At 32.7% G+C, this 18,936-nt stretch overlaps 1 protein-coding gene across 1 annotated transcript in view; it reads right to left on the bottom strand.

The window, feature by feature from the left end:
- The window catches only part of DACH1 (dachshund family transcription factor 1), a 427,798-nt gene that overhangs the window by 106,410 nt on the left and 302,452 nt on the right, over positions 1 to 18,936 (bottom strand). The window contains exons 5-6 of the mRNA XM_059144718.1: positions 9,509 to 9,644; positions 6,137 to 6,271 (exon numbers count right to left, since the gene is read on the bottom strand). Coding sequence (XP_059000701.1) covers positions 6,137 to 6,271; positions 9,509 to 9,644 — 271 coding nt within the window. The remainder of the gene's footprint in view (positions 1 to 6,136; positions 6,272 to 9,508; positions 9,645 to 18,936) is intronic.

Below are 18,936 nucleotides of genomic sequence, written 5' to 3'. Positions count from 1 at the left end.
TTTTAATGATATCCATATAAATTACATAAAATAGCTCTTAGAAAATGTAAATTTTACCCTAGGTGGAATTAAAATAGTTTAGTTTATAAGTGACATGTGTGAGTGGTTTAAAGATGAAATTCTGGCCCATCAGAGGATTTCAACTAATTTGGGATCTCTTCAATGTTGGCCCATATACAACACTCATTCTCTCCTAAGCCTTACATGCCAAGCATATTTGTTTCTCCTCAACACATTCATCAAATAAATTCAGGGTCAATAAAATTGATTTGAATTAGTTAAAACTTTTTAATGTCATAAAAATTTATTTGCACAATTACTTTCACAATCATTGATATAGAAAATACCTAACATAGTTACTTTACTACTTTTTCCCTTCTGAAACTGTGCATTTTTCAATGTTGTCAATGAAGTCAAAACATTCTCTAAAACACCATGGTTTCAATATTTCTATTTAGAATCAACCATAAGTCATGATAACTGTGATATTATGAATGATAAACAGATAATATTCTAATTCAGTGATTCACTAAGTATATTTTTGCATCTATCAAATCAAGCCACATACCCATGACCTAATTTGATACTACTACTGATTTCAGGGAATATATTTACGTAGGTCAAGCACTCCTGGCACGTATTATCTCATTTAACTCCGAAAAGAAATTTTTTGTACCTACTAATGGCGACTCTGTGTTGGGTATACAAAGATGATGAGAAGATGTAGCTTTTGCCCAGCAGAGTTTAGGGTTGAGCACTAATGAATAGGAGGTATATACACCCCAGGTAAAGGAAGAAACTGGATCATCTGGGAAAGGACAGAAGATGTTTGAGAAACCTGAAAGTTCAGTGTGACAGGATGGTCAGAAGGTTCATGGGGAAAAGATAAACATTAAAACCCATTTTATGCCAGTTGCCCACCATTATAAGTATGTCATGGGATTCTCATAGTAAGAATTTTCTTGAGTTGTCATTGAAGTACTATGGCAAGCTCTGCTTCTTGAATTATAATTCATAAAATAATAAACCAGTCCCTTCATAAAGTTTCACTTTATGTGACTTTACATGTTAAATCTGCCATCAGCTTAAGAAAGAGCTCTGAAATTCAGAGAAATTTGTTGTCTGGTGTTATAAATCACAGAATTAAAAGTATATGCATTAAGTTTAATACCTTTATTTCACAAGCATGGAAAAACAAAAAGTAAACTCACATTAGTAAGTATTTAGGGAGAATATTTTACAAAAGACTTTGAGATATGCCAAGAGAAATTATATCTTAAGAATAAAAGTGAAGGAAGAGTTACGTTGTTAGAGAATTTTAAAATGAAAATACTCATGGCCCTATATGTGTGTTAACATAATCAAAATATAGGAATCTCTAAAGAAAAGGGGCTTTTACTCTATACACATCCAAATAGTTACATGAGATACTAACAGGTTAAGATTTGTGATATAGGTGTATAGAGCAAAATAATATTTACTATTAATTAATTTGTTGATATCAATCTAGAATTTAAAAGAAGACCATTCTTGAAGACTCAATCCTAATACAAGTAAAATTCAAATTTTTAAATATTGAGAAATGTACAAAAGGAAATATACTTCAAAAAATGATTTCCACAAACTTGAGAAAAGGGATGACATAGTCATTCAAAAAGGTGTTTTTGAGGAAAATAGTCCACAAGGTTGGAAGCTAAGAGTAAACATTAATGAGAGGAAATCCCAATATGGCCAGCCTACAAACTACTTTATTGCCTTTAGTGCCCTGTCCTCAAATTCAGAGTACCAAAAAGAAACCTTTTATACAAGTATGTTAGCCATTGGAAATCTTGAGCACTGCCAACTAAACAGAATATGCCACAAAAGAAATGTTTCATTGCCTGAGGCAAATCCCCTGTATTTCCTGCTGCTTCTTAAATTATTTCTGCTTCTAAAATGGCAGGAGTCACCAATGAAAGAAAGTCCTCAAGAGTCACCAGTGAAAGAATGTTTTCATATTTTTTATGAAAACAAATAAAGGGAAAAGACTCAACTGAAAGGAAAATTAGGATATGTATTAAGAAAAAAATACAGCAAAAAAAGAGAGAGGAAGAGAGAAGGGGAGAAAGGAAATGCTTTTGTATTTCATATTTATTTCACATACCTGACATTCTGTAAATATTTACCCATTGATTATGTCATTTCAGTACACTTAGTCCAAGACTGAAATTCAACGTTAATTAGTATTTCATAGTTCAACAATATACACTTAACTTTTCTATAATCAGAAAAAGCTGATACTATAAGCTTATCTGTATCATACATTTAATTTTTGGTAAATTAAAAATAAGATACATTCCATAATAATAAAAAAATGTGCCTATGGAACAATACGAAGGTGTAAAACATGCTCAAAAATGTGTTGAAAAAAGTAGCAATTTAAGAAACACCAAGGAACAAATTATACATGAGAAATACTGTAAATTAGCATCAACGGACAAATATGCAGGGAATAAACAGAAAGGTGCTGCATAGAGGAACAGTGGGTCTATTTATATAACCCAGATGTCAATTATTACTGCCCCTTCCATCAAATTATGACTGAAGGAAAAGATCAGCCATGATTTTTAGATCCAGAGAGCCCTAGGGAACTTGGAATCTGTTTATAAAAGTTTAGAAGACATAAAATTGGTTTTGAAGCTTTGAGCTATACCACAGTTTTCCTCAGTATATATCTTTGACTAAACCCTTATTTTAGTCAAAGTTTATAATACTAAAAGCATGTCTCCTTAAACTTGGGATGACTGATACGATATTATGTCTATTCCTTCTGATATACTAACTCGGTTTCACATTTACATTTTGAATGTATCTTAAACTCTTCCGAGATTCAAAACCTATTGCTGTTTTTAAAAACAAGAAGTGAATTTACTCAGCAGTTAGTACTTCTGAATTAGAATGCCTTCAGCTAACGGGGGCTTAAATATTCTAATGGAGAGGAGTTAATAGCTTTTTAATATTAAGAAGATTTAAAAATACTTAAAAGTTACAGATGATTAAGATTTTAAACCACAGTGATTCTCAGCATACAAATTAATTTTGGTATCTATTTTTAAAATCAATGTTTTCTAAAGAATTATTATGCTTTGAATGATTTAAAGTGGTAAGCAACAAATTACATATAAGAAGTTTGAGCCTAAAATGACACAAACATATAATTAATTTCTCTATCAATGTCTCTAAATTAAGTCACTTGTTTTAATACAGAATGTGTAGTAAGAAAGTTGCAGGGCTAGTATGAGGCACATGATATATGTAGTCATGAAAGAAAACAATTTCTAATTTAGTAGACTCTATCAATCTAGAAAGCCATGAATATTTACTGTTGATTCAGTATGCTGAAAAATAGATAAAAGAGAGTGTATAGAAAAGAAAGAGCAACATATAACAAATTAGTATCAATACCACAATTTCTAGGATTACATAACTACATTGGAAATCACACATTCAATGGTAGTTTTATATTCCTAGGAAGAACATTAAAATAAACATTTATTTTCCCTTATAAAATATACATTAAAATATTGGAAAACCATTGGCATATAGCCAATGTCTTTATTCTGACAGCAAAATCATTTTAAAAACTTCGATAGAAGTACCACTATTAATATAGAAAGTTTTTGTGTATACTCATCATCAGAACATCCTGCTATTCCATGTAAATGTAACTTCTAAAAGTTCTATAATTCCACCTTTCACCTACTAATACTTAAAGAGTGTAATCTTTATAGTTGTTTTAACTTTCTCTCATCATCTCTTAGAATCTCCTAATGATTCAGCCCAGATCAGTATGTATTCATAGATTGCTTGGTCTGTTTAAAGCAAATGGAATTACACAGATGACTCCAAGGAGTTTATGGTCTAGTATTGGGATTAGACCAATTGAGATATAATTTCCTAACAACAAGGGAAATATTGTAGTGAAGATTTCTGGAGCAGGCCTATGGGAAAAACATAAGTAGGTCCCCTCAAACAATGTAATATGGTATTTCAAGGAAAGGCTCCATGATGGCAAAATTGTAATAATAATTTTAAAAATAGATAAATAGATAGACAGAAACCATGAAAAAAGTAATAGAAAAATAGTAGCATACCCAGCTTGAAGCATCAGTGAATGAATCAGGTAAATGAAGCTATTTACCTAAAATTCCAGCGCAACTCATTCCAATTATGCCATTGATCATGCCTTTGATGGTGTCCTCGCCACCATCTTTGGGCTTTTGCTTTTTTACTCCCAGCTCTTCTCCACTAGGTGCTGCAAAAGAATTAAACCCTAATATCCTGACATCCATTGTATGTCATAAATTAACTTCCCTCTTATATATTCCAAGTAAAACGATTTATGTAATATCCATGAGAAAACTGAGAAATGAGTCACTCGCATTATTTTCTTCTAGGGCTTTATTCTTTTTAAGATTTTATTTATTTATTTGACACAGAGAGAGAGATCATAAGTAGGCAGAGAGACAGGCAGAGAGAGGGGGATGCAGGCTCCCCACAGAGCAGAGAGCCCAATGCGAGGCTGGATCCCAGGACCCTGAGATCATGACCTGAGCCAAAGGCAGAGGCTCCAACCCACTGAGCCACTCAGGCGCCCCTAGGGCTTTACTCTTATGCAGAACCTTGATGGAGAATGGCTGCTTCACCTAGACAATGAATTCTTTTATTTAAATATTATTACTTAAATTTAAAAAATCTTATGAAGCTTTATATTTTCTCATGATGCTAATTTTTGTATTTCTACAAATAGGTTTTGATGAAATATAAGAGGTATATGTCAAAATATGTGTAAGGGACAATATATATATTTTTATTCATTGTTGAAGAACAGCTTGTGAAAAAACTAGAATTAAGTATTTAGGTACCATCTGGCTCACTGATATATTGCATAGTGTCTACCTAGCTTAGTAATAACATTTGATATCAAATTTCAAAATAACAAATTAGGAAGTTGTCTTAATACTACTCTCACTTATACCTAGATTTTGACATATTAGCACCTAGAAAAGATTATCATTTTCTCATTCACATTCCATAATGCAGATAATCTAATTTGTAGAAATATGTTATTCTTTCTCCCTAAGGGCTCAGCATGACTGTTTTTATGTTGGATGGGAAAAGATCTTATATAAATATTCTTACTTTTGGAGAGAAAAAATGCCCCACCTTAACTTGATCTTCCTCTAATCATTTCTTTCTGCTTCATTAATTATTAAATATCCAATTTTATTTATTTCTCCTTTTTGACAACTAATTGTGTTTTCTCTGCAATCATGTTTTCCAAAGAAGTGATCCTTTTCATAACACTGATGATTTGGTATTCATGTTAAAAAAGACAGTCAAAGTACCCATTCTATATTAATAAGATTTAAAAATATTAAATTAAGATGAAAAAGATTTGGGAGGGCTCTTTTATTCACAATCTAAACCTTACTATTTGAAAAAATAAACTTACATCTACTAGCACAAATTTTTAACATACATATCAAAATGATATTTCAATTTCTTTATGAAAGTCCTTTATGAAATAGGGCATGAAAATACCAATATTTGCCTGTGAAAATGAATTGAGCTGATACAAATGTAATATAAAGAGAAAATTTTCAGCTTCCTGCCCTCTGGGCTTTGCTATTTGTTACGTATAATTTTGAAACAACTAGTACATTGTTTGGTTAGATTCACTTCTATTTCCTGATTGGTCAGATGATGATATATATTTTAATCTAAAAATATTAATAATAATCCTTTGTATATTTTGAGCTCTATCAGGTATAGAAAAATGACATTTGGCCCTAACGGCATCAAGAAAGACTAACAGTAGGGTCTTTAGAAACTCAGTGATGACAATTAAAACAAACAATTGTCCACTTTTTCCATGTATTGGAAAGTAAATTATCACCTACCTGTGGTATAAGGAAAAGCAGATCTTTGTTCACATCCTCTTTGCTGAAAAGGCTTAAGTTTTACCTAATACTGTAGGTTTTTTCAATGTTTATATGCCATCTTTTGAGGTAGAAGTATACCTCTTTCTGTGATTAAAATCTAGCCCACATGTTGAGCAGGAAAAAAAAAAAAAGTCCACATAATCATACATTACCTTTTTCAATATGCATCCTTTTCGATTCATGTCCTATATCATGACCAGCCAAATCTCCCTCTTTGGGCCCAGGGAGTACGTTTGGTGATAAACCCATCAGCATCTGGTTCATGGACAGCCCATTCTGATGGACAGCTGTGAAGCCCAAAACAAAAGAAAAAAGACAAAAACACCATAACACACAATGTTCAAACAAATTAATTAAACTCAGACTCAAAAATAAATAAAATATAATGGTCTAACTTAATGTTTTAATCTATCTCTAAGAACACTGAGAAGTGAGAACTATGAAAATGTTTAAAGCAGAAAAATATTGGAATTGAAAACATTTTATCTTGTTTTTATTTCATAGTGAATATATATATATTTTTATATATCTAGAATACTTTTGAATGGCCTTACCACTACAACCTCTAAAAGCTGTTAACTTTTAACTTTAAGGTGCTAATGTAACTGTTGCAATATTCATATCCTATTCTAGTCAATAAAACGTAAGGTTTCAGACACCAAAGTATTTCTGTAAAAATTGGGTTTGAACTCAGACTTGAAAATACAAGTGCCCAATTAATATCTATTGAATGGTTGAATGAATAAAAGCTATAATTGCTTTCTTGAACTATTAACAGTAACATGTCACTATTGAAATAATAAAGTAGATGACAAAACACCCTTACGATTTTCAAAATCCAGTAAATAAATTTCCTAGTAAATTGCCCATGAAAATCTTAGTTTTGTGTATAAAACTGTATGAGAACCCATCCCATAAAAACTTACCTTCTCTAGAAAAAGGAGATTTTTTTTTTAAATACTATAAGAATATATTAGGAATTAGCATTTGAAAATCACCATAGCAATAACTGTGTGAGGGAAGTGTCTTCAACAGATGATTCTAGAGGAGTGGAATGGAAGTCTGATGAAAAATATAATACTTATATAGTCTTAATATATCTCCTCACAAGACTTAATATTATAACTTATTATTTACAAAGGTTTAAAAAAAGAGTAACATTACAGTACATAAGTCTGGTAGTCACCACCTTAACCAAGAGATAGTATGACAAGTATTGGAGGAATATCACGTCTCTTGGAACAATGTACTGAGAAAGACACATGATCATGTCTCTGTGATTCCTGCCAAAAATTCATAATTCAAGGAACGTTTAATCATGAGAAAACAAAAACATCCAATCAGAAGGAAATTCTACAAAATAAATGACCTATAGTCTTCAAAAAAAGATTGTCAAGATACTGAAAGATAAAAAACAAAACAAAACAAAACAAACAAACAAACAAAGAAAGAACTGTTCCAGATTAAAAGAGACTAAAGGAATATGACAAGTAATTTCAATATGTGATCCTGGATTGGCTTTTGGACCAGTAAGGAAAAACCTTTTGCTATTAAAAACATTAGAAGAAAAAAATAAAAAATTATATTAGTAGGAAAGTTGGTGTAATTTGAAAAAGATTTATAGTTTAAACAATATACTATAATAATTTTAATTTCCTGATTTTGATCATTGTTTTGTGATTTCATAAGAGAATTTCCTTGTTTCGAGAAGATAAACAATGATGTATTTGAGGTGAAGGAGCATAGTGTCCTTGTCATTATGTCTCCAGACATTAACGTGCCATTATGTCTTTATCAGGAGAGCTTTTTCAGAGACATTGTTGACTGGGTGCATCTAACTGATGAGTGTGAAAGGATTCTTTGTATTATTTTTAAAATGTCTGTGCCAGTCTAATTTAAAAAAAAATTAAAATATGCATATGCATGAACATGTATTTATGTATGTGTGTGTGTGTGTGCATGAATTTGTGTGCAAGTGTATGTATTTCCACTTGGACAATTATGGTAGTTCAAATATGCAAAAATTTCTCCTCTGTTCTATCAAAAATAAAAAAGAACACAATGATTCATTTAAAACATAAATGTATGACAAAATTCTTTCAAATTTTTCCCTATCTGCCCATCATTTCCATTTAAGTGTTGTGAAAAAATATTTTACTTTCTCTAGAAGAACAGTGTCTTTTCAATGATGACATCTTATAAAAGCATTAAAAATGAAACCAGTATGCATCATGAAATTTCTGGTTCTAGTGTCAGCATTGCACATAAGTATACAGAAAATATTTTATATGAAAGATGGTTTGAGGTAGTGGGAGCCAAGATTTGCCAGCCCCAGAAAATGTCATTGGTTTAAGAATGGTTATAATCACTTTTATTAATACACAGCTATATTCATCTCTTACAAAATTAGGGAAATATGTTTTAGACAGGCCAAACATAGAATTATGTTGAACTATATAACTTTCAATAATTAACTATTTTTAAAAATAATTGTATATAATTATTCAACCTAGTATTTATTATCTACCTCAATAGCATTCATCCTAAGGATTCTTGCTTTATGCAAATAAGTAATAATAAATAAATAAATTTCTGCTTAATGACTTATAAATATACTTTCTAGCAAATGTTTTTCCTATTATAGAAATATTCCCAACCACCAATTAACTTCAGCCAATTATGTGTCATTAGATGAAGTTTATATCACAAACACGATTTCCTAAATAAAGTAAATCCTGGAAAGGATACAAAGATATTGATTTTGTCAACCAACACAATCACTGCTAATATGTTTGTTGTATTGGAAAAACAATATTAGATTCTCGACACAAAATATGGATACAAAATAACCAGTTAATTGAATCGCATTTTCAAGTTTACTCTTCATTTTCTTGGTTAAATATGTGAAAATGTGATCACGAAATAAAAGAGCCCTTACAATTTAGAATTTAACAATTTGACAACAATATGCATTATTGATGTACTAATTCAAATTCTAAAACTCAAGCAATTTAAAATTCTTCAATCCACTGACCATCAGAATGACGAAGACATTTTTTTTAAAGTCAATTACAATGAATTTCAGTTTTTTAATTCCTCTTTGTAGCTATGTTTGTCAATGCAACGGTGAATTTTGAAAATTGATAAATTTTAAAACCTGGTAAGGGGTGGGACTGAAGAATGAAGTTGAGTAATCCCCAAATCATATCCTTAGCCACTAGATAGCTGTTGAGTTGGAGGTGTTTACTTCAGAAACTAATCTAGAAGCTTACTTTCTCTGTTTCATAGCTCAGACCTTTATGTGTGGCATCAAAGAGAGGGAGTTTATATCAGAACCTGTTAATGTAGCACCATACCTCATGATACTGCAAACTGGGAAACATAATTTTGAGAGATGGCTATTGCTACAGAGCTTCAGAACATGATACATCTGAGATCTATTTGGAATGAGGGCATTTTGATTAGAAAAGCCAGCTGCACCTAATAAAGTTTAAAATGGTGACAAGTAAAAGTATGAGACCTACGGATTCTGTCCGAAGAGCTCTCAGTCCGTGCGGGAGAGCTGGAGACGCTGCTGCTCCGATGGGATGATGGGTGGCTGCCAGGCCTCCGGCCCTCCTCCAGAGAGGGGGCAGGTGAAGGGCTGTCTGGGACACGCTCCTGTGGCACCAGGGGAAGGAATTGGGGGAGAAAAGAGGTAAATACATGGGAACGTTACTTAATGAATGTTGATTTTTGTTCATGCAGTACTGTAGAAATGTAAAGGAAATAGATTCATCTTTCACTGGCATTTTAACCCTTTATCTTGAGCAAAGCCAAAGTAGGGAAAGACAAGTTAGGAAACAAGTTCTACAGGCAAGCAATAATGGCAAATGTGTATCCCCTCTCTGGATAAAAAGGGAGGTCAGCAAAGATGACCCTTTTAGAACCCATTAGAACAACAACAAAATAACAGAACAAAGCAGGTTTCAAGTCCAGACAACTATCAATTTAAAGAATTCTCTATGTTCTATGGCTGTAGCAAGTGTGTAAGGATCATTTAGCACACAAATTATCAATGTGACAGACCATACTAAAAACACTAGAGGAGTTATTAACAGCTTTTTCATCATGGCCCTGCTCTGGACACACCTGGATGGTCACATTTTAAGGCGTCATAGAAATCGATTATTATTTAACATTGGAATAATTTTTTTGATCCTAATAATTTTCAGACTACCTGTTTCTCTCAGCTCCAACCCAATCACATATATGTATTAGAGGAAATTCATGAAATATATATTAGTTGTATCCTAGGGAAGGTTGGTATCCTGTTTCCTAATACTATTGTATTAACACTTAGGTCCTATCCCTGTCTTTCCTGCTAAGCCCTGAACCTTCCCCATTAGACTAATGTGCAAATATATCGTATAACTGTCTCCAATGAGCTATTATAAATGGAGTTACAGATTAAGAAATAAGATACTCTACTTATTAACATTTTCTTCTTTGAGCAACATGATATTTATGCCTTCAGATAGCAAGGCACATAGGCCTTGAAGAACTGTCTTTTCAATAATTAATAAATATTTGAAAGGTTAGAAGTAAACTACATGATATGGAATAAATCAGTAGTTCTTTATTTGGGTGCAAAAATGCAAATTTTGAAAGAGCAGACTTTAAGAGATGTAAAAGAGAAAGTTCTAAAATGTAATGGACTTGTAGGAGGTCAATCGACCATTGAGAATGAGGGTCTGTAATACCTATTGTCGGTCTCAGGGATTCTATTAGTCCCGTGATGGTTCCCAATCTTGCTCTGCATTAGAATCACCTGGGAAATTCGTAACATGCCTGTGCCTGGGCTTCCTTCCCAGAGATTCTGTCTTGCTGAGTATGAGGGGTTGAACCATGTCTCCAGAAAAAATGAAGTCCTGATCCCCAGTACCTGTGAATGTGAATTTCATTTGGAAAAAGGATCTTGGCAGCTGAAATTAGTTACAATGAGGTCCTACTGGAGTAGAGTGGGCTTTTAATCCAACATGACTGGTGTCCTTACAAGAGACATTGTGAAGATAGGAGATTAGAATTGAAGAATAAAGAATGAAGATAGAGATTAGAATTACACAGCTGCCAGGCAAGAATGCCAAGGATGACCAGGCACCACCAGAAGTGATGGAGAGGTGAGCAAGGGTTCTACCTGAGAGCTCAGAGGGAGCACGACAGTGCCGACATCTTGATTTCAGACTTCCAGTCTCTACAAATGTGAGTGGACACATTTGGGTAGCTTCAAACCACTCAGTTTATGATACTTTGTTACAACAGTCCCATGCACTAAATCAGAAGTGGAGCCCAGACTTTACTTTTTAAGACTCCAGGTGATTTTAATGTGCGTCCAAAATTGAGCACCACTTGTCTCACACCCATTTAATTTTTCAATCCTGAGCACTGTTGATAAACATCTTCCACAGATATGTGGGGGCTTAATTTGGGAAAAGCATGACAAATAAAATGAAAATAAGCAGAAAAATGACCAAGCCTTCTGCAAAATCCATGAAACAGCCAGTTTCCCATTATATATTCCATGGAATAAAAAAGGCCCATAAGAAAGTTCATGACAAAAGATTTGCAAGATCAATCAATACTGTAACCAAAACAAAGGAAAAAAAAAAAACTAAAATCTTCCAAAAATTGCAATGCATATTAGAATCTTATTGTAAAGATAATTTTTTGTATTTTAGGAGCTTTTGGACTGGTCTAAAATGTGTGGATTGGTTTCTGTAAAAGACAATTAAGTGAAGTGTGTAAACCTGGCGATTCATAGACCTGTACCCCTGGGGATAAAAATATATTATATGTTTATAAAAAATTAAAAAAATTTTAAAAAGGACAATTAAAACCTCCCAAAGGAGAGATGTATTATCAATATTGTACCATATAACACTCGCTCTTTACCTTAATTGATCAGAGGTTAAGAATTAAGTGCTCTATTTTCTGCAAACAGCAACACAGACTGGTATGTAGGTAAATGTAAGCATCACATAATATATTGTCCTACCCAAGACATGTGGGGTTACATTTCAAAGACTAAAAATAAGCAAGTGAGGGAGAGAGAGACATGGGGGCAGAAAACAGGGAAAGAGGAAGACACACACCCTTCAGAACTAAAATTTACTGTTAGATTGTTCAGGGAAGTTTATGACATGACATGCATTTGCTATACTAAGGGATACTAAAGAAAGATGGTATCCAACTGCACAATTTGGAGATTAAATATTTTGAAATTGATGTCTCAAATAACACACAAAAATGAACATATTATCAGTTATTTTTCCAAACTAAATAAATCAAAGGAGGTATACTTAAAAAAAAAAGACTTTATTTATTTATTTGAGAATAAAAGAATAAGAGAGAAAGAGAATGAGCAGAGCGTGGGACAGAGGAAGAAGCAGACTCCCCACTGAGCAAGGAGTCCACCATGAGACTCCATCCCAGAACCCTGAGATCATGACCTGAGTTGAAGGCAGCCACTTAACCAACTGAGCCACCCAGGCTCCCCAAAGAAGATAAACTTCTAAATGATATGAGTTCTTTAGTCCACCTGGCTAACAAATGACCTAAGTTTCTAAGAAACAAACACATATGATTTAAAAGAATAGAGACTTCACATCTGGATGTTGATGTTACTTCCAATCTTTCCATCATAATTTTGAAAGCAGCTGATACTATAAATCCTTTTTCTTGACATTCACACCTACCCTAAATTATGAAGCAAACCATGTATTTACTATGTGTTCAGTTTGATGAGTTGTCAAGATCTAGAACATTCCTATAACCCCAGAAAGACTTCTCCTGTCCCTTTCTAGTCAATTCCTCTCGATTCCTATAAGCAACCACTTTCTGACTTCTATCACCATAAACCAGACTTGCTAGTTCTAGAATTTCATAAAAATGAACCATATAGTACATATTTGTGTCTGACTTCTTCACAGCAACAAAACTTTTTTGAGATTCATCTAAGTTATTTCATGTGCCATTAATTTATTCTTTTCTACTGTTGAATATATTCACCTGCACAAATATCCCACAATTTGTTAATCCTCTCACTGCTCCCAAAATGCCAGTGAGGTCATGTACTTAACTACTTTAAACAACACTGTGCTTATTGCATCTTTCGAGTAGCAGCTCAGATATGTCTTGGAAGAGGTGTTCTTAATCCTTTATATATAATACTGTATAGAATTCAGTATACTGTAAGAATTTACTATATAGAATTCTTATATAGTCTGTGTATATCTATTAATAATTTATGTTAATGTTAATGGCCTAAATGACCAGAGAAAAACTCTAAGGAGTCTAATCTTGATTTCTAAAAATTCTAATAAAAAGGCAAATGAGTCTAAACTTGGAAGGTAATCCCTAATACGTCTGGTTCTCAACACTTGGATTACACAAAACTACATGGTAAGTATTTGAAAAAGAAAACTCTATACTTTTAATTGACAAAAAAAGTTTTCTAGCTTAACCATTCTATTTTCTTGAAAAAGTCACTGATATCAGTGTTTATTCATTATTACATTTTATTATTTGTCATAATAGTTGTGTAAGTGATCATATATGCAGTGGCACACATTTGGAGGAATAGACAAAGTGAGATCTTGAAATAAATCAATCTCTCTGAAGTTATTTTGCAAGTCTTGAGTTTCCTGTCATAACAGACTTCTTACTGGTGCTAATGGAAAGCATGAGAAAATGATTTTTTCCTGAGATATTTAACTCATAAATTACTTAAATATTTAATGTCTAAAATTCTAGCAACAATGATTATGCCATTAAAAACAATTAGTTGTTTTATGTTCCACAGAAGTATAAAAATTATTTCATTAGAAAATATGTTTAACTGTCAAAGCTTTCCTTAATGATTCTTTTCATTCATGCATTATTTACTTATTCATTTATACATTCAAAATACTCTAAAACATCATATAATAAACCAGGTAAAAAAATAAACTAGATTTAAATCTAATGAAAAATACATCTTAAAAGCATAATTTAAGGCTTAGAAAATGTAGGTGAAAGTGTATTTAATTTAGCTTTAGCTTATTTTTACTTTAATTATAACTGTCTAAGAACAAAGGATACAAAGACAATACTTAATACTTTCATTTAAAGAAAATATTTTAATTTATGCAAATTTTTATTATTTAAAAGCTAAGTATTCAATTGAAACTTTCTATAAATTGAGACACAACATATTCAGTCATTCCACTTAATGTATAATTTCAATCTTTGGAACATGATGTATTGTTCTTTGAAGAATTTCATTAAAGTAAAATCCACTGAGCAAGTAAGATTTGAATACATTGTTGCACAATAAATTAATTTATTTCAACAGCTTAATTCTTTTATCATATTTATATGCTTGCCTTTCCAGAGTATGCTATAAGATGGAGAATAATGGAGACAGTAAAGAATTGCTTAGGAGAGAATCTCATAATTATTACTGAAACAAAATAGATAATGAGTTTTATTCAGACATAATAAGAAAGAAGCAGTTCAATGTCTATAGGGAAACTATGTAAACTGGATTTATCATTTCATTTGTATAAAACCCTTTAACCTCCAAGATGGGCCTGAAGTAGGACAAAGAGGAAGAATATTTAATTTAATACTTCAACACACTGCTTTATAGTCCTGCATCATAACTCCACCAATCAATAAAACACAATCCTTTGCAATGTTCCATCTTTATAAAACCAGCCACAATAATAAATGAAAATTTAAGAGGAATACCCTCTCACACAAAAAAAAAGGTCATACTAATAAACTAATGGTAGCAGAATAACAATAAAGAAAAGGCTACATTTATTGCCTCTGGGCAGAACAAGAAGCATTAGTCTCTAAGATAATTCAGAATCAAAGGTGGCATTCAAAATAATGTATTCCAAGTTTTTAAAAGGAAAAGTATAAAATGTTTAGTATTACATGTGTGCAGTTGAATATTCAAAAATTATATTGTCTCCTCTCCTCACAAAATGCATTATATTTTATTAACTTAAAATATTTTCTTAGTGTAAGTCCAAATGATCACAACTCATTCACAATGGATTTCTCTGAAGAATTATTTCACTTAGCTTTACTTTATGTTGCTCTCTTTTTAATTATCTGGATTTTCATAAGTTTATCAGTCTGAGATTCCCTGACTGAATATGTTGTAGGACTGGGGAGAAGATATTTCTAACATTAAATGTTATCTTGATATAACTGTTAACTTAGAAAATTGAAGTTGACTAATACTTTATATAACCCAAACTCCTGAGCTTTAAGACAGCTCACACTTAAATTCATTTATTCAAAGCATATTTACTGAACCACTAACATATACCAGTGTCTTGGGCTCTGGTTATATGTAGGTAAACAGAACTGATGGAAATCCTTTTCCTCATGGAGCATCTGTCATAAACTAGGAAATGTTAGCAGAGTTCAGAAACATATATGTACACTGATTAAGCATGACATCTAAATTCCCTTGTTGTGGTGAAAATTATCAGAGAAAACAAATAGTAGAAATGGGTTTCTGGACCCAAGAAAGTGTTAACAAGGAATTTTGGAAGACACAGTAAATAATGCTAATATACTTGCATCTGTAGAGAACCAGGCAAAACACCATCAAAACTCCATGACTCAAAGTTCTAAAGTGAGGCTTCAAGCGATATTTACATAACTCTTTTTATTTGTTTTGGTGATGATACACAAGAAATACTTAATATTGCCGAATGTGAAACTGGTAGGACCCCTGAGTATAATCATAAACAACTTAGTTTTATTCTCCGGCTGTCTCTTCAAACTTATTCAGTGGAGGTAGGGGACTCTATTTTATCCTGTATATGTATGAAAATTCAGGTAGCCTCATAATTTCAGGTTACTGTTTGTTAATATAAAGTCTTACAGTTAGTTTAAACAGCATACGGTCTTGGCTCAGGGATATAAGTCATCCCTGTGTAAGAATAAATACTAGCAACCTAATGAAAGGATAGGACTTCCTTCTTTCCCACACTCAAGGAAGGGGGCGCAGAGGGGGGACAGGAAGGAGAAAAAGCTAAGTTCTGTCTTGATCAACTCTGCTGTTTCTTAAGTGGTGTCATTCTCTCTGTGCATGGCAAATGTTTAATGCCAAATTTTTATCTAGTTAAGGCACTGTATATGTTCTTACAGGCTATGACCACACTGAACTGGCCATATGCAGTTCCTTAAGGGTGTAATTTCTCTCTATGTTCCTCTGTACCCTGAATGTCCTACATAGTTAAATCTGGATATTTGATTCAAGTTGAGCTTGGGGCAAGACTGTCTCATAGATGGTTCTGCATGCCCCTTGCTGTCTCCTGGGTTGCATTTAATGATGCTGGCTCACACTGATGATCATGACCTAGACCCTACTTCCTTAGGACTGGCAATTTGGTGACATTCTAAATATATCATTCCTCATTCATTTGTTTGTTTATTTGTTTGTTTTTGGCTAGACGATTTATATAAACAGAAAGTTCCCCTACTGAATTAATGATTAATCTGAGGAACAGTTTGTATGGGAAACCCAGGAAAATGCAGGATTCCACCCTTTAATGTATCCTTTGTTTAAACATTTATTTGTCCTCTAAAAAGTCAATTCCCCAGATTTCAAAGGTGAACTATGAGTTTGTTAATTAGTATTATTAACAACTTACGGGTTTAAATAAATGTGTTTTGGGGGTGCCTCTGTGGCTCAGTTGTTAAGCATCTGCCTTTGGCTCAGGTCATGATCCCAGGGTGCTGGGAGTCCTGCATCCGGCTCCCTGCTCAGCAAGAAGCCAGCTTCTCCCTCTCCCACGCCCCCTGCTTGTGTTCCCTCTCCCTCTGTGTCTCTCTCTGTCAAATAATAAATAAAATCTTTAATAAATAAATAAATAAATGTGACTTGTTTAAGTACATTGATGCAGGGATACTTAGCGGTGATTATGTTTTAACACTTTCTTTTTCTTGTGAGCATCCTCTTCATATTTAATATTAACACCCAAATAAACATTAAGAGAATATACTTGTTTTTTCTAAATCCAAGTAAAAATTCAATGAAGTCAACTTTTCTGTGAAAAATATCTAAAAGTCATGCATACATCTAGAGTTATTTATGATTACCCCAAAATAAACTATTCTGTACCTAAAAACAAACATAAGGGACATGACATTGCTCTAGGATTTTCATGTACTCTGAGAATCAGGTCACTCCAGTTCTAGTTTTCATAATATTTAAACATTTTAAACTTTATGCACGTAAAGTCCTATTTACTGAATAGTACTTTAAGGACCTACTTTGAAGAGAAGTATTAGGGAATGGAAATTTATACATTGTATTTCATTTTTTTCGATGTTTAATTCTTTAAATGAGATTCTCGTAAGGTGTCTCTGCCTCTGTCTCTGTCTCTGTCTCTGCCTCTCTCTCTCTCACACACACAAGAGTTTGGTGGAGAAGACTAACAAATTTAAGTCATAGTCCTTGTTCTCAGGAATCCCTATAATGTGGCAACAAAAAAAGATGTTTATCAAGAATGTAGAGTAATTTGAATACTGCCAATTTTCTCAAAAACAATTCTGAAAAGAATGAAATCTGGAAAAAATGCATTTAAAAATCTGCTTTGTATACCACTGCATTACAAGCCCCCCCCCAATGCAAATTGCAGTGCTTTTCTTACGTGAAGAGGGCTGAAAAAGAAAAAAAAAGTTCTTCTTTACGATTTGACTCTATTTCAGAAGCTTGACACAAATTTCTTGTAAGATTCTAGAACCTATTTAAAGAGATGTTTGTGAATATTTGGGGAGAAGATAATGTCAGTGTACAAAAACTTCTAATGATGTTATTTATAAACACTAATTCAATCAGTCAACAACCTGATAAGGTAGGAATGTCACTAACCCACTGTGACACAGCTATTAAGTAACTTGTCTGAGGTCACCATCACAAAGAGGTGGTAGAACTGGACTATCAACCCAAGAATCTTTCCTCCATAACCTATGTTTTAAACCACCAAAATAGTCTGCCTTTCTTTTTTATTTTTTTTTAACAAGAACTATTTTTTTCTAAGTCCTTATGATATCATTGTGAATTTATTAAATAAAATGTGAGAAAAATATTGATTCATTCAGGGAGATTTGGGGTTACTTGATGAATGATACCTAAAGAGAATCAATTAGTAGAACATTTCAGCCTATTGGGAATTCTCTAATGACAAGAAGAATTGATCTCTTGATTTATACTGTTTATTTTCCTCAATGATTTAAGGTAGTACAAGTAATACATCCTTTTACAATTTGGAAATGATACAAAGATTGTATAAATAGCTAATATGATAGTTTAGAATGTCAAGATTCAAAAGTATCTGAAGAATAGCCTCCAGTTATGGAATGAATAACTCACAGAAACAAAAGACACAGCATTGGGATTATAGTCAATGATACTGTCGCAGTGCTGCATGGTGACAGATGGTAGCTACACTCGTGGTGATTATAGCATAGAGTATAGAGAAGTTGAATCACCATGTTGTACTGAAACTAATATAACATTGTGTATTGTATTGTCAACAATACTCAAATTAAAAAAAAAAAAAGAGTTAATTATCTAAAAAGCCTAAATCAGTGGACTGGGAAACACACTTAATATGGACAAATGCAAATTCCTAGTAAAAGAAACAAAGAATTGGCTTAATCAAATTGGCTTAATAAAATTTCATATTGAAAAGGCATGTCACTTAATGAGTCACACATTCAGCTAGCAAAACAGTTTTATGAATTACGATGACATTTATAAACTATTGTCCAAACTGAGGCTTATGTTCGTTCCAGTGTCTCTTCACTAGCCTGTTCACTTGTAGAATATTGTATGGGAAGGGTTGGGACAGGGTGTGCTTTAAAAAATGGTCAGCCAAGAAGCCTGATGAGAAATGGTCAA

The sequence above is a fragment of the Mustela lutreola genome, chromosome 13 (assembly GCF_030435805.1).
Source record: "Mustela lutreola isolate mMusLut2 chromosome 13, mMusLut2.pri, whole genome shotgun sequence".
Lineage (NCBI taxonomy): Eukaryota > Metazoa > Chordata > Mammalia > Carnivora > Mustelidae > Mustela > Mustela lutreola.
This window is presented reverse-complemented; position numbering and strand designations above follow the sequence as displayed.